Source organism: Oryctolagus cuniculus, chromosome 11 (assembly GCF_051225735.1).
Source record: "Oryctolagus cuniculus isolate XC-2025 breed Fujian yellow rabbit chromosome 11, ASM5122573v1, whole genome shotgun sequence".
NCBI lineage: Eukaryota > Metazoa > Chordata > Mammalia > Lagomorpha > Leporidae > Oryctolagus > Oryctolagus cuniculus.
In genome coordinates, this window is record NC_142877.1 from 29,252,613 (window position 1) to 29,268,638 (window position 16,026).

The window sequence follows — 16,026 nt, forward strand, 5'->3', positions numbered from 1 at the left end:
TGCCTGCATCCCTTATCAGAGTGCCTGGGTTCAATACACGCTTCTGGCACCTGACTCCAGCTTCCCACTACTGCTGCCCCTGGGAAGTAGTAATGAAGACTGAAGTAACTGGATTCCCGCCATTGACATGAGAGACCAGACCTGGATAGTGTTCTCAGCTCCCACTTCAGCCTCAGCTCAGCTCTGGCTGTGAACCACAGGGTAGGATGGCTGCTTGTCTTTCCACAGCTCCCCCTGCCCCTCCCCCTCTTCCCTACTTTTCAAATTAAAAAAAAAAAAAAAAGGTTTTTAAAATCTCAAAATGGGGAAAACTTTCTAAGTATAACCCAGATGTAACCTCTCCCCTTACAAAACCCACAAAAAATTCACAAAAACTTCCTGCTTGGGGTTTCAAGGAAGCATTTTCACACATTATTAATGAAATCATCACTTAGCAGACATTGTGAGCCTCCATGAGAACAACCTAGCAAAACTTCTACATGACTTAACTACTAACCCCATAATTTCACATTTAGGGATTTATCTTTCAGATGTACTTGCATGCATACTGAGGGACATTTATGTACCAGGCTCTTCAGGCAATCTTGTTTATAATGCAAAAGTCTGAAAATAACCTAAATATGTAGCCAGTTACAGTATATCACCATGATTTTATACTTTGTAGTTGTTAAAAACAAAAAAGCTGTAGATCTATGTGTGCTGATCAGTACAATTTTTGGCATAATATTGCTAAGTAAAAACAATAAAATAGAAGGTGCAAAATGGTACACAGTATGCTACTATCAATGTAAAAGGAATTAATAAAAGCTAGTTTGTCTATGCCTAAAAGTCTCTAAAAATATACATTAAAAATTCAGTGACTGCCTCTGAATATCTGTTTATAATACCTTTAAAATATTATAGTATATGTTCATATTATTTAAAGAGAATAACAACTTTAATTATAAGTAGAAAAATAAGCCATTTTTATGAGAAGGGTTCCTTGTTTGTGAAGATTCATAAGGACTTAAAAATTTTAATTTTCTGAATTTGGGAAGAAATATTACAAGGATTATTATATATTTCATAAATATCCTATAGCTGTCTTAAATCAGTATTTGCTGACTTAATTATCGAATGATAGTTTTAATTCCTTCTTTACAATTATAGATAAATTATTTCTTCTGAGTTGTCCAATATTTTTGGAATAATAAAAATCATGTTATTACAGACTTCTTATTCTTGTCTTTAATTCTAATCCAATGAGACTACTGTTTCATCAGCAAATACAATCTACTGTTATACTCACAGACACACAGACAATTAACCATACCAAGGCAGTTTCCATCTATTCCTATTGAACTGGAAAATACGTTCCTTGAGGATATATAGAGATGTCACTCATTATTTTAAAAATTCAGTGACAATTCTTTTTTTAAGTATCTCTTTATGTAAGAGTAAACATTTGAGCTCCACTGATGGACAGCTCTGAGTTCCCAAGAAAATCTTCTGTTTCTTTGACTTCTTTTGGCCCTGGCACTGGATTGGGACTTTTAAAAAAGAACCCTGATTGATCTATGTAAGGCTGCATTAGTGAGGCAGCTAAATCAACAGCAGACACAGCATGAAGAATTAAAATATGGGTGAAGTCACAAGCAGTCGTTCACTAGAAACAGAACATTAAACCATCTGAAATATGCTCTTACAATCACTTTAGATCCCTCAGATGTAAAGTAAGAAAAATTTCAATACAGAAAGGTGGCAGCAGTACTTAAATATTTTGGCTGAGCTCCTTGGTTTTGACTAGCTATAGAATAATTTACTTGTGAAAACAAACAAGGATGTATGTCTCATTTAATTGGCTGACTGGACATTGTCACCTAAGGTCTGTACTGAAAATAGCTCCATGTATTATATTGATGGCTTTAGCTTTACATTTCAGGAAAACCTAACAAATTTGAGGATTTCATACTTGAAATTTTCATCGTACTGTCAAGATTTTCAAAAGCAAAAGGGCTAGAGATTGGCTTAAAAACATCAAAATAGAGCCGGCGCCGTGGCTCAATAGGCTAATCCTCCACCTTGCGGCGCCGGCACACCGGGTTCTAGTCCCGGTCGGGGCGCCGGATTCTGTCCCAGTTGCCCCTCTTCCAGGCCAGCTCTCTGCTATGGCCAGGGAGTGCAGTGGAGGATGGCCCAGGTGCTTGGGTCCTGCACCCCATGGGAGACCAGGAAAAGCACCTGGATCCTGGCTCCTGCCATCGGATCAGCGCGGTGCGCCGGCTGCAGCGGCGGCCATTGGAGGGTGAACCAACGGCAAAGGAAGACCTTTCTCTCTCTGTCTCTCTCTCTCACTGTCCACTCTGCCTATCAAAAAAAAAAAAAAAAAAAATCAAAATAATGTACAAGTAAGACATCTATATTAAATAGAATACAATGCTCAGCTTACTGCTTGCTTTGTCATATTGGTTTAGGTTCAAATGTTAATGATATAGGATTCAAAATATTCTTTATTTATTTATTTGACAGAGTTAGACAGTGAGAGAGAGACAGAGGGAAAGGTCTTCCTTTTTCCATTGGTTCACCCCCAAATGGTTGCTACGACCAGGGCGCTGCACCGATCCAAAGCCAGGAGCCAGGTGCTTCCTCCTGGTCTTCCGTGCGGGTACAGGGGCCCAAGCACTTGGGCCATCCTCCACTGCCTTCCTGGGCCACAGCAGAGAGCTGGACTGGAAGAAGAGCAACTGGGACTAGAACCCGGCGCCCATATGGGTTGCCGGTGCCACAGGCAGAGGATTAACCAAGTGAACCACGGCGCCGGCCCCTCAAAATATTCTAATTATATCATCTACAGATTTTGGTTGCAGTCAATGCAGCAATACAATAAATATAGGAAAAACTGACCAAAGAAAACCAGCCTAACACATGAGGATGGTTCAAAAAGTTCATGGAAAAATAGAATTAAAAGATGACTTTATTTTAGTGCAAAAAAATTTTTGAAACCTACATCGTTTTCCCATAATATGCATTTCCCATTAACTTTTTGAAGATCCCTCATATGCATAGATTTCAAAATTTTCTGTATAATTCTGATTACATAATCCTTGAAACCAGAGAATCTTTTTCTAAGTAATCAATTAGGATTTTAATGAAAGCAAACATTTGCCTTACAGTTTATGATAAGGATTAATATACACACTACTTAATCCTTGTTAATTACCATGAGGTGGGTACTATACTCCCAAATATTTAGATAAAGAAACTGAGATCCTGCACCCTTCCAAAAATCTTGGTAAGCTTGTGCCTTACTAGCAGGGTTAGAATAAATGAAAGGGTAAAAAAAATTTTATGCTTGGCTTCTGTGGGCAGTCAATGTTGATGTATCTTGGGTTATTTTCACCATCTTACAGCCTCCAGATGGGCTAGCAACATAATTCCCAAATAATTTGGAACATGGTATATATTCTTAAACTTTAAATTTTGAAATAATTTTAGATTTAGAGAAAAGCCACAAGAGTTCTCATATACCCTTCACCTAACGTTCCCTCATGTTAATATCTTATATAACCATGACACAATGACAGAAAAATCAAGACTTGTCCAATTCTATTTTTTTAATTCTATTTTTAAAAAGACTTGTTTATTTGAAAGGCAGAGAGAGAGAGAGAGAGAGAGAGAGAATATCTTCCATCCACCTGCTGGCTCACTCTCCAAATGGCTGCATGGCCAGAGCTGGGCCAATCTGAAACCAGGAGCTTCTTCCAGGTCTCCCACATGGGTACAAGACCCAAGCACTTGAGCCATCTTTCTACCATGTTCCCAGGTGCATACGCAGGGATCTGGATTGGAAGTGGAGGGCTGGTAATTGAATCTGTGCCTGTATGGGATGCCAGCACCACAGGTGGCGTCTTTACCTGCTGTGCCACAGTGCCCCAAGACTGGTACAATTCTATTAACTAAAATGCAGACTTTATTCAAATTTCACCAGTTTTACCATTAATGGTATTTTCCTTTTTCTAGGATCTAATCCAGGATTCCATATCATATTTAGTTATATCTCTTTACTTCTACAAAGTAGACAAAAAAAAAAACTGTGGCTTTTAAATTAAAATTAAGGTTCATTTTAATCTGAAAATGTCACAGCATTTCTGGAAACAGTATTGACTACTGAAAACCTGCTTTGGAAATGATTGGGTCTATGTGATAACGAAGAAAACATCTCAAAATAAAGAGCCAGATTGGCTTAATGATAGAAAAAACAGCCACTTTTTAAATAAAGAATTGGCTGTAATTATCCGAATAGTCAGTTGTATTTAAGACAACTGTTCCTATGAAAATAAATCAACAATCAGTGAAAACTCCCTGGAAAACCACAGGTGCCAGACAGAATTCAACTCTGTTTAATGGAGCAGTTATTAAAGATTTGTTTTTAAATTAAAGGACTTGCGTTTGTTCAGTCTAGACAGGCTAAATTAATAACTAAATTCATGTACACAAAGGTTATTAGAAGGCAATGACTTTCTCTACATATGGATGTCCTTTTCTAATTGGTAACATAAAAGTTGCTGAGTTGCAGATGCCCCTGCGTCTGGAGAATGTGTACAAACTCTGGAGAAGATGTACAATCTTTAGATCCTGTTCAAACTACTTTGGGAGACACGGCAAGAGGGTCCACTATAAACCCTTATTCTTGGGGGCTCTGGGTTATGTACATTAATTTCCAAGACTTTACTGGCAAATTCCTAATTACCAGGAAAAATACCAGTTTTTCAGAATTTCTATAGGAACTTAGAATTCCTGAAGAAGAAAAATTAGAAAGCATAAACTATATGTACTAAAAGTGAAATAAGGATGTTTGGTAAGCCACAAGCACTTCTAGAGTGATAAAAGAGGAATAAGCTAACATATAAAAATTGAAGATTGTTATTGTACAGCTTTAAAAATTAGAAAAAACAATGTTCCTGTATAGCTTTAAAAATTAGAAAAAATAATGTTCCTGGGCTGGCACTGTGGCGCAGTGGGTTAATGCCCTGGCCTGAAGCGTGGCATCCCATATGGGCGCCGGTTCTAGTCCCAGCTGCCCCTCTTCTGATCCAGCTCTCTGCTATGGCCTGGGATAAGAGGGCCCAAGTCCTTGGGCCCCTGCACCTGCGTGGGAAACCTAGAAAAGAAGCCCCTGGCTCCTGGCTTTGGGTTGGCACAGCTCCAGCCCTTGTGGCCATCTGGGGAGTGAACCAGCGATGGAAGACCTCTCTGTCTCTACCTCTCTCTGCAACTCTGACTTTCAAATAAATAAAATAAATCTTTAAAAAAAAATGTTCCCAAGAGTTTAGAAGTTTATTAGCCAGGAAATGAGAGTAAATCAGAAAAAATTCCATGGCAGTTAAGTGGGTTCTAGCAAGATGCCACAGCAGAGGGCATTAACCTGCAAGCCCTCACTTAGTACCCTACCCCCAGGAGTACAGGCAAGTTTCAATTTCCCATCTGTAAACTGAGGACAGTTACAACACCCACCTCTGGGATGACCTGGCATATAGCAAATGCTTTTTGTTACCATCAAGGTCTCCTTTGGTTGATTGTTGCGAGGCTGATATTGGTCAGTTTATGAATTTTTCTGAGATAGAAATCATTTGGGCCTGCAGCACATCTTCTAGGGCCACAGGCAGACTCCTTTCTCAAGTGACTGGGGCATGGTATGGAGTTCTGGAAAACAAGCATTAGTCTAGCTACATTTCTTTACCAACAATTTCCAGATAATTAATCTAATTAAGAGCCTATCAGTCTTCGGCTCTTAATGTTGTCTAAGGAAAATCCTGTGGCCATAAAACAGCCTCTAAGACACTCATGACCTATTCAGCAATCCTTAAATAGTTCTGCATTCAGCAAGCTGCCTGCTAGGTTGTCACTGATGACAATAACTTTAAAGTTTCTGACATTACAGTCCTAAGCAAAGCCTCAAATCTTTTTTTTTTGTTGTTGTTGTTTTTGTTTTTTGACAAGCAGAGTGGACAGTGAGAGAGAGACAGAGAGAAAGGTCTTCCTTTTGCTGTTGGTTCACCCTCCAATGGCCGCCACGGCCGGCGCGCTGCAGCCGGCACACCGCACCTATCCGAAGGCAGGAGCCAGGTGCTTCCTCCTGGTCTCCCATGGGGTGCAGGGCCCAGGCACTTGGGCCACCCTCCACTGCACTCCCGGGCCACAGCAGAGAGTGGGCCTGGAAGAGGGGCAACCGGGACAGAATCCGGCGCCCCGACCGGGACTAGAACCTGGTGTGCCAGTGCCACAAGGTGGAGGATTAGCCTACTGAGCCGCGGCGCTGGCCCAAAATCTCTTTCATTTACTAGGACCACCTTATTCTTCTAAAGATACAGCATCTCGTACTTATGATGATTTCAGAACAACCAGATGAAATATGTTATTTCAATATTCTGGGAGGTGATTCTGGCTCTATTGACATAGTTTGAAAGATTCTAAAAGGTCACAATCACTCTGGAATAGTGAATGATTTCCTTCTAAATGGGTTTCAAAGAGTCAAGACTTGTAATATCATTAGCTCTGGAACCCCCCTTCCTCTATAAAATGTTTTTACAAGGCACTATTAATCTTCACCACACAAAGCACTATTATTTTTATTTGCAGGAAATACATTTTAATCTTCTATTGTCACTTGTTATTTCGGGTTTTCTGTCTCTGACAGCTGAACCTACCTTATATACTAATGTTCTAGGCCAGTACTATTTTGCATTATTTTGTATTCAAAGACCATTTAGGATATCAAACTAATTTTAGTTCAGAAAAAAACATTTAAAAAAATTTTTTTAATTTATTTATTTGACAGAGTTGTAGACGGTGAGAAAGAGTGAGAGACAGAGAGAAAGGTCTTCCTTCCATTGGTTCACCCCCTAAATGGCCGCTACAGTCAGCACTGTGCCGATCCAAAGCCAGGAGCCAGGTGCTTCCTCCTGGTCTCCCTAGCAGGTGCAAGGGCCCAAGTACCTGGACCATCCTCCACTGCCCTCCCGGGCCACAGCAGAGAGCTGGACTGGAAGAGGAGCAACCAGGACTAGAACCCAGTGCCCATATGGATGCCGGTGCTGCAGCTGGAGGATAAACCAAGTGAGCCATGGCGCCCGCCCAAAAATACGTTTTTTGCTGAGACTATATATACTAAACTTCTGCAAGGATACCAACTTAGATAACGAGAGAAAATACAGAAAAAAAATTTTTTTAAAGATTTGTTTATTTATTTGAAAGAGTTACAGAGAGGCAGAGGCAGAGAGAGAGAAAGGTATTCCATCTGCTAGTTTACTCCCCAGTTTACCACAATGGCCAGAGCTGCGCCTATCTGAAGCCAGGAGCTGGATGCTTCCTCCGGGTCTCCCACGTGGGTGCAGGGACCCAAGGACTTGGGCCATCTTCTACAGCTTTCCCAGGCCACAGCAGAGAGCTGGATCAGAAGTGGAACAGCCGGGACTCAAACCAGTGCCCAGATGGGATGCCAGCACTGCAGACTGGGGCTTTAACCCACTGTGCCACAGTGTCGGCCACAAGAATACAGGAAATCTAACACTACAGTGTAATCTTGATGTGCTAGACAAACTAGTCTCAGGCCATCAGCAATACACATCAATTATCTTCACAGAACCAGAGTTAAACACCTTCAGCCTTAATTAAGTCTCACAGTTCAATCACTCCACTCTACAGAAGAAACAAAGTCTGAATTTTCAAGGTCAAAGGATGGTTTTCATGTTTCAAATTATGTTCATGAGTTTTGTGGGGAACATGCTCTATGGACTGCACTTGCGTGTATTCTGTTTCCAAAATCATTTATACTTCAGGTTGGATATTTTTTCTTTCTTTTTTGGACAGGCAGAGTAGACAGTGAGAGAGAGAGACAGGTCTTTTCCGTTGGTTCACCCAACAATGGCCACTGCAGCTGGCATGCTGTGGCCAGCACACTGTGCTGATCCGAAGCCAGGAGCTTCTCCTGGTCTCCCATGCAGGTGCAGGGCCCAAGCACTTGGGCCATCCTCCACTGCCTTCCCAGGCCACAGCAGAGAGCTGGACTGGAAGAGGAGCAACCGGGACAGAATTCGATGCCCCGACCGGGACTAGAACCCGGTATGCCGGTGCCGCAGGCGGAGGATTAGCCTATTGAGCCACGGGGCCAGCCCTCTTCTTTTTTTAATATTTATTTATTTATTTGGAGAGAGAGTGGGAGACGGGGAAAGAAAGAGGTCTTCCATCCACTGGTTTACTCCCCATATGGCTGCAACGGCTGGAGCTGGGTGGATCTGAATCCAGGAGCTTCTTCTGGGTCTCCCACATGGTTACAAGGGCCCAAGGACTTGGGCCATCTTCTGCTGCTTTCCCAGGCCATAGCAGAGGGCTAGATTGTCAGTGGAACAGTCGGGACTCGAACCAGCGCCCATATGGGAAGCCAGCACTGCAGGAGGTGGCTTTACCCACTAAGCCACAGCACCGGCCTCATCAGGTTGGGTATTTCTTATCCAAAATACTTGGGATCAGAAGTGTTTTAGATTTTGGAATATACATATATTATACACACACACACACACAAAATGAGACATCTTGGGAATGGGATCCAGATTTAACATGAAATTCATTTCTATTTCACACACATTTTATACATATAGACTGAAGATAATTTTATACAACATTTTAGTGTACTTGCATTTTGATTGTGACCCCTCATGTTAGGTCATGGGTGGGATTTGCCTCTTGTGTCAAGTCAATGCTAATCAAGTTTTGAATTTTAGAGAATTTCAGAGTTCATGTTTTCAGATTAGGGGTGCTCAATCTATAATATAACAGATAGCAATTGGTCATCTCGGCTGGCACCGCGGCTCACTAGGCTAATCCTCCGCCTGCGGCGCTGACACCACGGGTTCTAGCCCCGGTTGGGGTGCCGGTTCAGTCCCGGTTGCTCCTCTTCCAGTCCAGCTGTCTGCTGTGGCCTGGGAAGGCAGTGGAGGATGGCCCAAGTGCTTGGGCCCTGCACCCGCATGGGAGACCAGGAGGAAGCACCTGGCTCCCAGCTTTGGATCGGCATAACGCACCGGCCATAGCAACCAACGGAAGGAAGACCTTTCTCTCTCTCTCACTGTCTAACTCTGCCTGTCAAAAAAAAAACCAAAAAAAAAAAAAAAACAAAAAAAAAAACACCAAAACAAAAAACCACACACACACACAAAAAAACAATTGGTTATCTCAAAATAAAATCCCTAGCACTTAGTTCATCAAACTCCTAAGAATAAAAATATAGCATGTAACTACAGGCATTATAATATCTGAATTATGCTGAACAGTTAGCAGGAAATTAGTTATAAAAGGAAAATAGCAAACAGGAGTAGAAATGACAGTGGCACAACAGTTTTGCTTACAGTAGTCCCAGAGTCACACACTATTGTGCTCTGTGTTGAAAGACAAACCAACAATCATGACATTATTCATGTACACAAAAGCAGCTAAAAAGAATGATGGAGCATGAATCTCTCCTACATTCTATGCTAGAACAGTATTCTTTGGTCTGCAGCTACAGTAACTGTTCATAAGGCTTTTCTCCTCATTTGTGACTGAAGGCATTAATCGATGTTCTTTACTAAACAAGCGTGAGCTCTGTGGTGCAGCAGGGTAAGCTGCTGCTTGGGTGCTCACATCCCATACTGGAGTGCCTGGGATTGAGCCTCACCTATGGTTTCAATCTAGCTGTCTGCTAATGTATCTGAGAGGCAGCAGATGATGTCCCAAGTACTTGGGTTCCTGTCTACTGGCTTTGGCCTGGCCCAGCCTTGGCTGTTGTGGGCATCTGCGGGGTGAGCCAGCAGATAAAAGCGTGCACTCTCACTCTCTCAAGTGAACATATATATTTTTAAAGTCACTCTATAGATCAGTAAGCTTCTAAGAACTTTAATATAACAAAAAGAATATTCTAAGATGGTGGTGTTGGAGGCACAACTCTGTAAATATACTAAAATCTACTGAATTGTATATTTCAAATGAGTGAACTATGTGGGATATAAATTATGTCTCAATAAAGCTGTTTTTAAAAAAAAAGCAGGAAAAAGAGAACTGACTTAAAAGAACCATCAGAAATGCTACACATAGAATCCTCTTAACAGAAAATACAAAGTACTGTGAAGTAGTAACAATTTTTACATCATCTGACAACCACTGGAATGGAACCTGGAAGCATAACTGATCTTATATTGATGAAAAGGAGGTAACTGAAATTATCACTGGTGAGCTAAGAGAGGTAAGTGAGTCACTAAGGCTACACTGTTAGAAAATAGTAGGGCCACGGTGCCGTGGCTCACTAGGCTAATTCTCCACCTGCGGCACCAGCACCCCGGGTTCTAGTCCTGGTTGGGGCACCGGTTCAGTCCCGGTTGCTCCTCTTCCAGTCCAGCTCTCTGCTGTGGCCCGGGAAGGCAGTGGAGGATGGCCCAAGTGCTTGGGCCCTGCACCCGCATGGGAGATCAGGAGGAAGCACCTGGCTCCTGGCTTCAGATCAGCGCAGCATGCCGGCTGTAGCGGCCAATTAGGGGGTGAACCAACGGAGGGAAGAGCTTTCTCTCTCTCTCTCTAACTCTGTCAAAAAAAAAAAAAAAAAAAGAAAGAAAAAGAAGAAAGAGAGAGAGAGAGAGAGAGAAAGAAAATAGGGCCAGAACTTGTTCAAATCCCATATGCTTTCCCCTACTTCCTACTTCATTTTTGCCTTTATGGAGACAAGCTAGGAATTCACTGTGAAAAAACATATGCTTAGGTTCTTAAGAGAGCTGGAAGTTAGTCTGAATAAAATCTGAATAAATCTTGCCTATAGAAACTTGAAACTCCACATCATGTGCCAGTTTTCTTCAGCTTTACAAGAAAGATCATATGAAAAATGTCAGGAAATGAGTATCAGAATGAAAACCTCAAATTTAATAAATTCAGAAGTGAACTATAACCCATTAAATGTCAGGGAGTTATTTGTCAAGTGTTTCTTACCTTAAAATGGATATCTATAACTATAAATTCAGACCAAACAATTCCTGGTACATAGAACATATTAATAAAGTCACTGGGGGCTGGCGCCATGACATAGCAGGTAGAGCCGTTGCCTGCAGTGCCAGCATTCCATATGGGCACCGGTTTGAGACCTGGCAGCTCCACTTCCGATTCAGCTCTCTGCTGTGGCCTGGGAAAGCAGAAGATGGCCCAAGTCATTGGGTCCCTGCACCCTGCACCCGTGTGGGTGACCCGGAAGAAGCTCCTGGCGTCGGATTTGCCCAGCTCCGGCCAACTGGGAAGTGAACCAGTGAATAGAAGGCCCCTCCCTCCCTCCTTCCCTCCGTCTCCTTCTTTCTGTTGTAACTCTGACTTTCAAATAAATAAAATAAATCTAAAAAGAAAAGTTATTGACACAAACAGGTAAGACGGTACATCTATGCAGCATACTGGATATAACTGAAAAAGACAGACCACCTTATTTTGGAGGACAGAAACAATGTACAAGCATTGTGGCCTCCAAAGAGCAGAGCATAAAGCACACTAATTGCTCTATTCCACTACTTTCTAGCTCCCCCACATTAAGTGAACAGGGAACAGGACAAGGCTGGATGGTGTGGCCCAAAGGCAGAGGGCACTTGGCCGCATTAAACAAAGGGCAAGGAGGCAACAAAGTAGAAACATAGTTCCTATAAGGGCTCTTTGAACACATGAAGTGAGTCTTTTTCATCAGACCTAGTACAATGACTTGCACATAGTAGGTGTTCTACAAAAGCATCTGTTTAATTTAAAAGGTGAGAAAATGTCATTTTCAGCACTAAAACCATTTTAGAGCCCTGCTGAGAAATTATTGGCTTTCATGCTTGGCACAACTGATTAGAAAGACTTACCCTGATTTTTTTTTCTAGAAATCCTTGTATAACAGCATTCTTTATCTTTCACAGAAGATCCACAGTGTCATTGTTTTTAAATAGCACATTCGGGGCTGGCACTGTGGTGCAGCGGGTTAGGGCCCTGGCCTGCGGTGCCGGCATCCCATATGGATGGTTCTAGTCCCCGCTGCTCCTCTTCTGATCCGGCTCTCCGCTGTGGCCTGGGACAGCGGTGGAGGATGGCCCAGGTCCTTGGGCCCCTGTGCCCATCTGGGAGACTCAGAGGAGGCTCCTGGCTCCTGGCTCCTGATCAGTGCAGCTCCAGCCATTGCAGCCATCTGGGGGGTAGGCCGGCAGATGGAGGACCTCTCTCTCTCTCCCCCTCTCCCTCTCTCTGTCTCCTTTCTGTGACTGACTTTCAAATAAATAAATCTTAAAAAAACAAACAAACAAACAAACAAACAAAACCAGCACATTCATAGTAAGAGCTCTCCTATGGAGAAATCACATGAGCGCATACTTTTAATGACTCTCTCAATAAAATGATTATAGCTATCTAGAGATGGTTACTAAGCTAAGAACACTGATATGTTTACTTTTCATGTGATAGCAAGGTTACTTTCCCCAGAACACAAGAATTCAGGAGAAAAGAATTAAACTGGCTTAGAGTAAAATGGAGCAGGCAAATAAGTAAGGCTTTACTCAGCATCAGCTTATTCAGTAATAGCAATGTAAAGACAATGTGAAGTTAAACAACAGGTATTATGAGAAAAGGTGATCAAGGAACTCTCTCCAATAAAGTACAATGTAAATAAAAAGAACAATATTCAATGGAGAATTTATTCTGCCTTTAAAAACATTTAAGCATTAATTCTATAATATACAACCTTCATTTCTTTAAACAGACATTATTTCAGAGACAAAGAGAATGCTAATTTCTGGAGAGAAAACATTAAAAAGAAAACATTAAAAAGGCAGAGCATGCCTATGGTTTTCATCTCTGTCTTTATAAAACAATATGAACTCCACAGATCTGACCAGATCTGACCAGTCAAGCTCCTTCTGCTAAGGTTTTTAAGATTTGTTTATTTGAAACAGTTACAGAGAGAGATCTTCCATCCTCTGGTTCACTCCCCAAATGGCCACAACAGCGGGGGCTGGGCCAGGCCAGAGCCAGAAGCTTCTTCCTGGTTTCCCATGTGGGTGAAGAGGCCCAAGCACTTGGGCTGTCCTCAGCTACCTTATCAGGCACATTAGCAGGGAGCTGGATCAGAGTGGAGCAGCCAGGATGCTGGCATCCCAGGCAGTGTTTTTATCCACAATGCCACAAAGCCTGCCCCATTCTTCTAATATTTAAAGCCATATTAAATTGGGGGGAAGAGACAACTAAAGAGAAACTAAAAGATCAGATTGAATTCAAATTAGTGAATGTGAATATCCCTGCAGTGGCTGTCATAGGCATTTGAGGAGTGAACCAGCGGATGGAAGATTACTTTCTCTATCACTCTGCTTTTCAAGTAGATGAAAATAAGCAAATAAACATTAAAAAAAAAAAAAAAAACAGAAAGTACAAGTAAATCCTAGGGTAATTAAGAATTCAGAATCACTAAATAATATTCCTGAGAAACCATAAAAATTAGACAAATGAAATTACTATGATAAAAAACATCATTCTAATTTCATTCAGATAGAAGTGGGATGAGGGAGGCAGAGTGCTCTTTGCATCCAAAAAGCTTTAGATCACAGGTTTATCTCTCTAAGCAAAAAAATCTTGTTTAAGCAGCATTTTAATCTAGAAAAAATACTCCAATATGATCATCACTATTTTCTTCTTTATTTTATTGAGTAAAAAACAGTATCTTCTGCATGGTTCATTAAAAAAAAAATTTGTTGAGTCCAGACTCAGGACCAACCTGGGAACTTAGTGGTGGTTACCCTGACAGAGACTCTAGTCTACAAGGAATGAATGGATTAGACATTCAGTCATATTTAAGGAAGAGGGGAAGGATCAAGCTGATTTATGGAATCCCCTAACTCTTTATCCTAATCTAGTACTCTTTATTCCCTTCTGCTTGATTCTAGTCTATAAAAGGCTTTTCAGTATCTCCATCTTTAACTTTCAGAGGCATCAGAGTACAGATATTTTAACAGAAATGCAATTAATTCCCATTTTGCTACAGAACTCAGAATCTCATTATAATATTCATTAAAATAAAAGATTAAATCTTCAATTAAGTTAACTCAATTCCTTTTATTCTGATTAAAACTCATTACTTTATCAAGGATACAACAATATAAAATTACTTGGCAGTCTCTCATACAAACTGTATTTGAAGGTAACCCCAAACAGCACTGGTTGATGAGGTAAAGGTCTTCTTTACAGGATTCCTGTTAATAAATGCGGAAGAGATGACAGGACAGGAAAATCACCATTTGGCGACCAAATATGAAATAACTTAAATTGATGAGACCAAAAGTAGGATCTTTTAACAGCACTAAAAGTGGGGCAGCCAGACATGGCAGGCCTCTGGATATGATGCAGTATTAAATTCCTACTAAATATTTTTGACAAAAAACTTAAGCTTGATTTCAATCAAACTTCTAGAGCTAACTACCATTTATAGGAAATACAGGAAACTGAGCAGTGAACTGATACCACAATGAAGCAAGCAGACAAATCCCAAATGCAAGAAATTTCACAGGGCAACTGACCCAGTTCCTGCAAAGAGTCCATGACACAAAACAAAAAGAGGAGGAGGAGGAACTGTCCTAGATCAAAATAGACATTAGAGACAAAATGACCAAATGTGATCTGAGGACTCTGAATCTTGCTATGAAGAAGCCATCTTCTTTAAAAACAGATATTTAGATACCTGGACCATGTTGAATGGGTTCAGCTATTAGATGATACCAAAGATGCTGATTATTATTAGATGGTATTTTGATTCAATAAGATAATACCCTTAAAGATGCTTATAGAAGTATGCCAAAGTGAATGTCTACAATTTTCTTTAAAACACCTCAGTGAGAAAAGGTAAAAGAGAAAAAGGATAAAATAAAAAAAATTTCACAAAATCTTAATTGTTCAATCTGAGAGAATAGGTACGTGTATATGTTCTGCTATCTTTCTGCTCTTGAGTGTTTATACAGCTTTTCATAAAAAAAATTAAAAACCTTACTGGCAGAGAAGTCTGAAAACAATCCAGGTATATCTATGAAGGAATACTAGTCCCAGTTAGAAAATAAAGGGATCAATGAAAAAAATTTACACAGCAGTTATTATTTAGATAGAATGAATAAGATGAAAGAGATGAATTTTCTCCTTGATAATATGATCATCCAGGAATGTAATACAAATACTGCTTCACTCTTGAAGTAGGTTATAGAAAATCAATAGCAGAGAACAAATAGTTTTACTGAACATATTAAAAAAGGGGGGGTGGAGCTGTGGCATAGTGGGTAAAGCCGCCGCCTGCAGTGCCGGCATCCCATATGGGCACCGGTTTGAGACCCGGCTGCTCCACTTCTGATCCAGCTTTCTGCTGTGGTCTGGGAAAGCAGTAGAAAATGGCCCAAGTCCTTGGGCCCCTGCACCCACGTGGGAGACCCGGAGGAAGCATCCAGCTCCTGGCTTCAGATCGGCGCAGCTCCGGCCATTGTGGTAAACTGAGGAGTAAAGCAGCAGATGGAAGACCTCTCTCCCTCTCTCCCTCTAACTCTTTCAAATAAATAAATAAATCTTTTAAAAAAATTTTTAGAGGGGCCAGGATTGTGACACAGCTGGTCAGCTGGTAAAGCCGCCTTCTGCGATGTCAGCATCCCATAAGGACACTGGTTTGTGTCCTGGCTGTTCCACTTCCAATCTAGCTCCCTGCTAACAGCATAGGAAAAGCAGTGGAAGACGGCTGAAGTGTTTGGGCCCCTGCCACCACGTGGGAGACCTGGATGAAGCTCCTGGGTTTGGCCTGGCCCAGCCCTGGCTGTTGTGGCCATCTGGGGAATGAACCAGTAGGTAGAAGATTCATTCTCATTCTCTCTCTCACTCTTTCAAATTCATAAGTAAATCTTTAAAAAACAAAAAACTTTTAGGAACGCGGCTATCCATTTCATCCCCCTCAGAACTGTGTTGTGCTTTTATGTAATTCTAGAATTTTAAGTAGATGGT

General features: G+C 41.2%; 1 protein-coding gene across 9 annotated transcripts in view; it reads right to left on the reverse strand.

The window, feature by feature from the left end:
- Nucleotides 1–16,026, reverse strand: part of RNF24 (ring finger protein 24) — a 121,309-nt gene that overhangs the window by 94,580 nt on the left and 10,703 nt on the right. Inside the window, exon 2 of one of the 9 annotated variants that reach the window (XM_089308204.1) lies at nt 12,905–14,249. The exons of the other annotated variants lie outside the window; for them this stretch is intronic. Coding sequence (XP_089164330.1) covers nt 14,239–14,249 — 11 coding nt within the window. The 3' untranslated portion in view covers nt 12,905–14,238. Of the gene's footprint in view, nt 1–12,904; nt 14,250–16,026 lie in introns of those variants that run through there. 9 annotated transcript variants of the gene reach the window in all.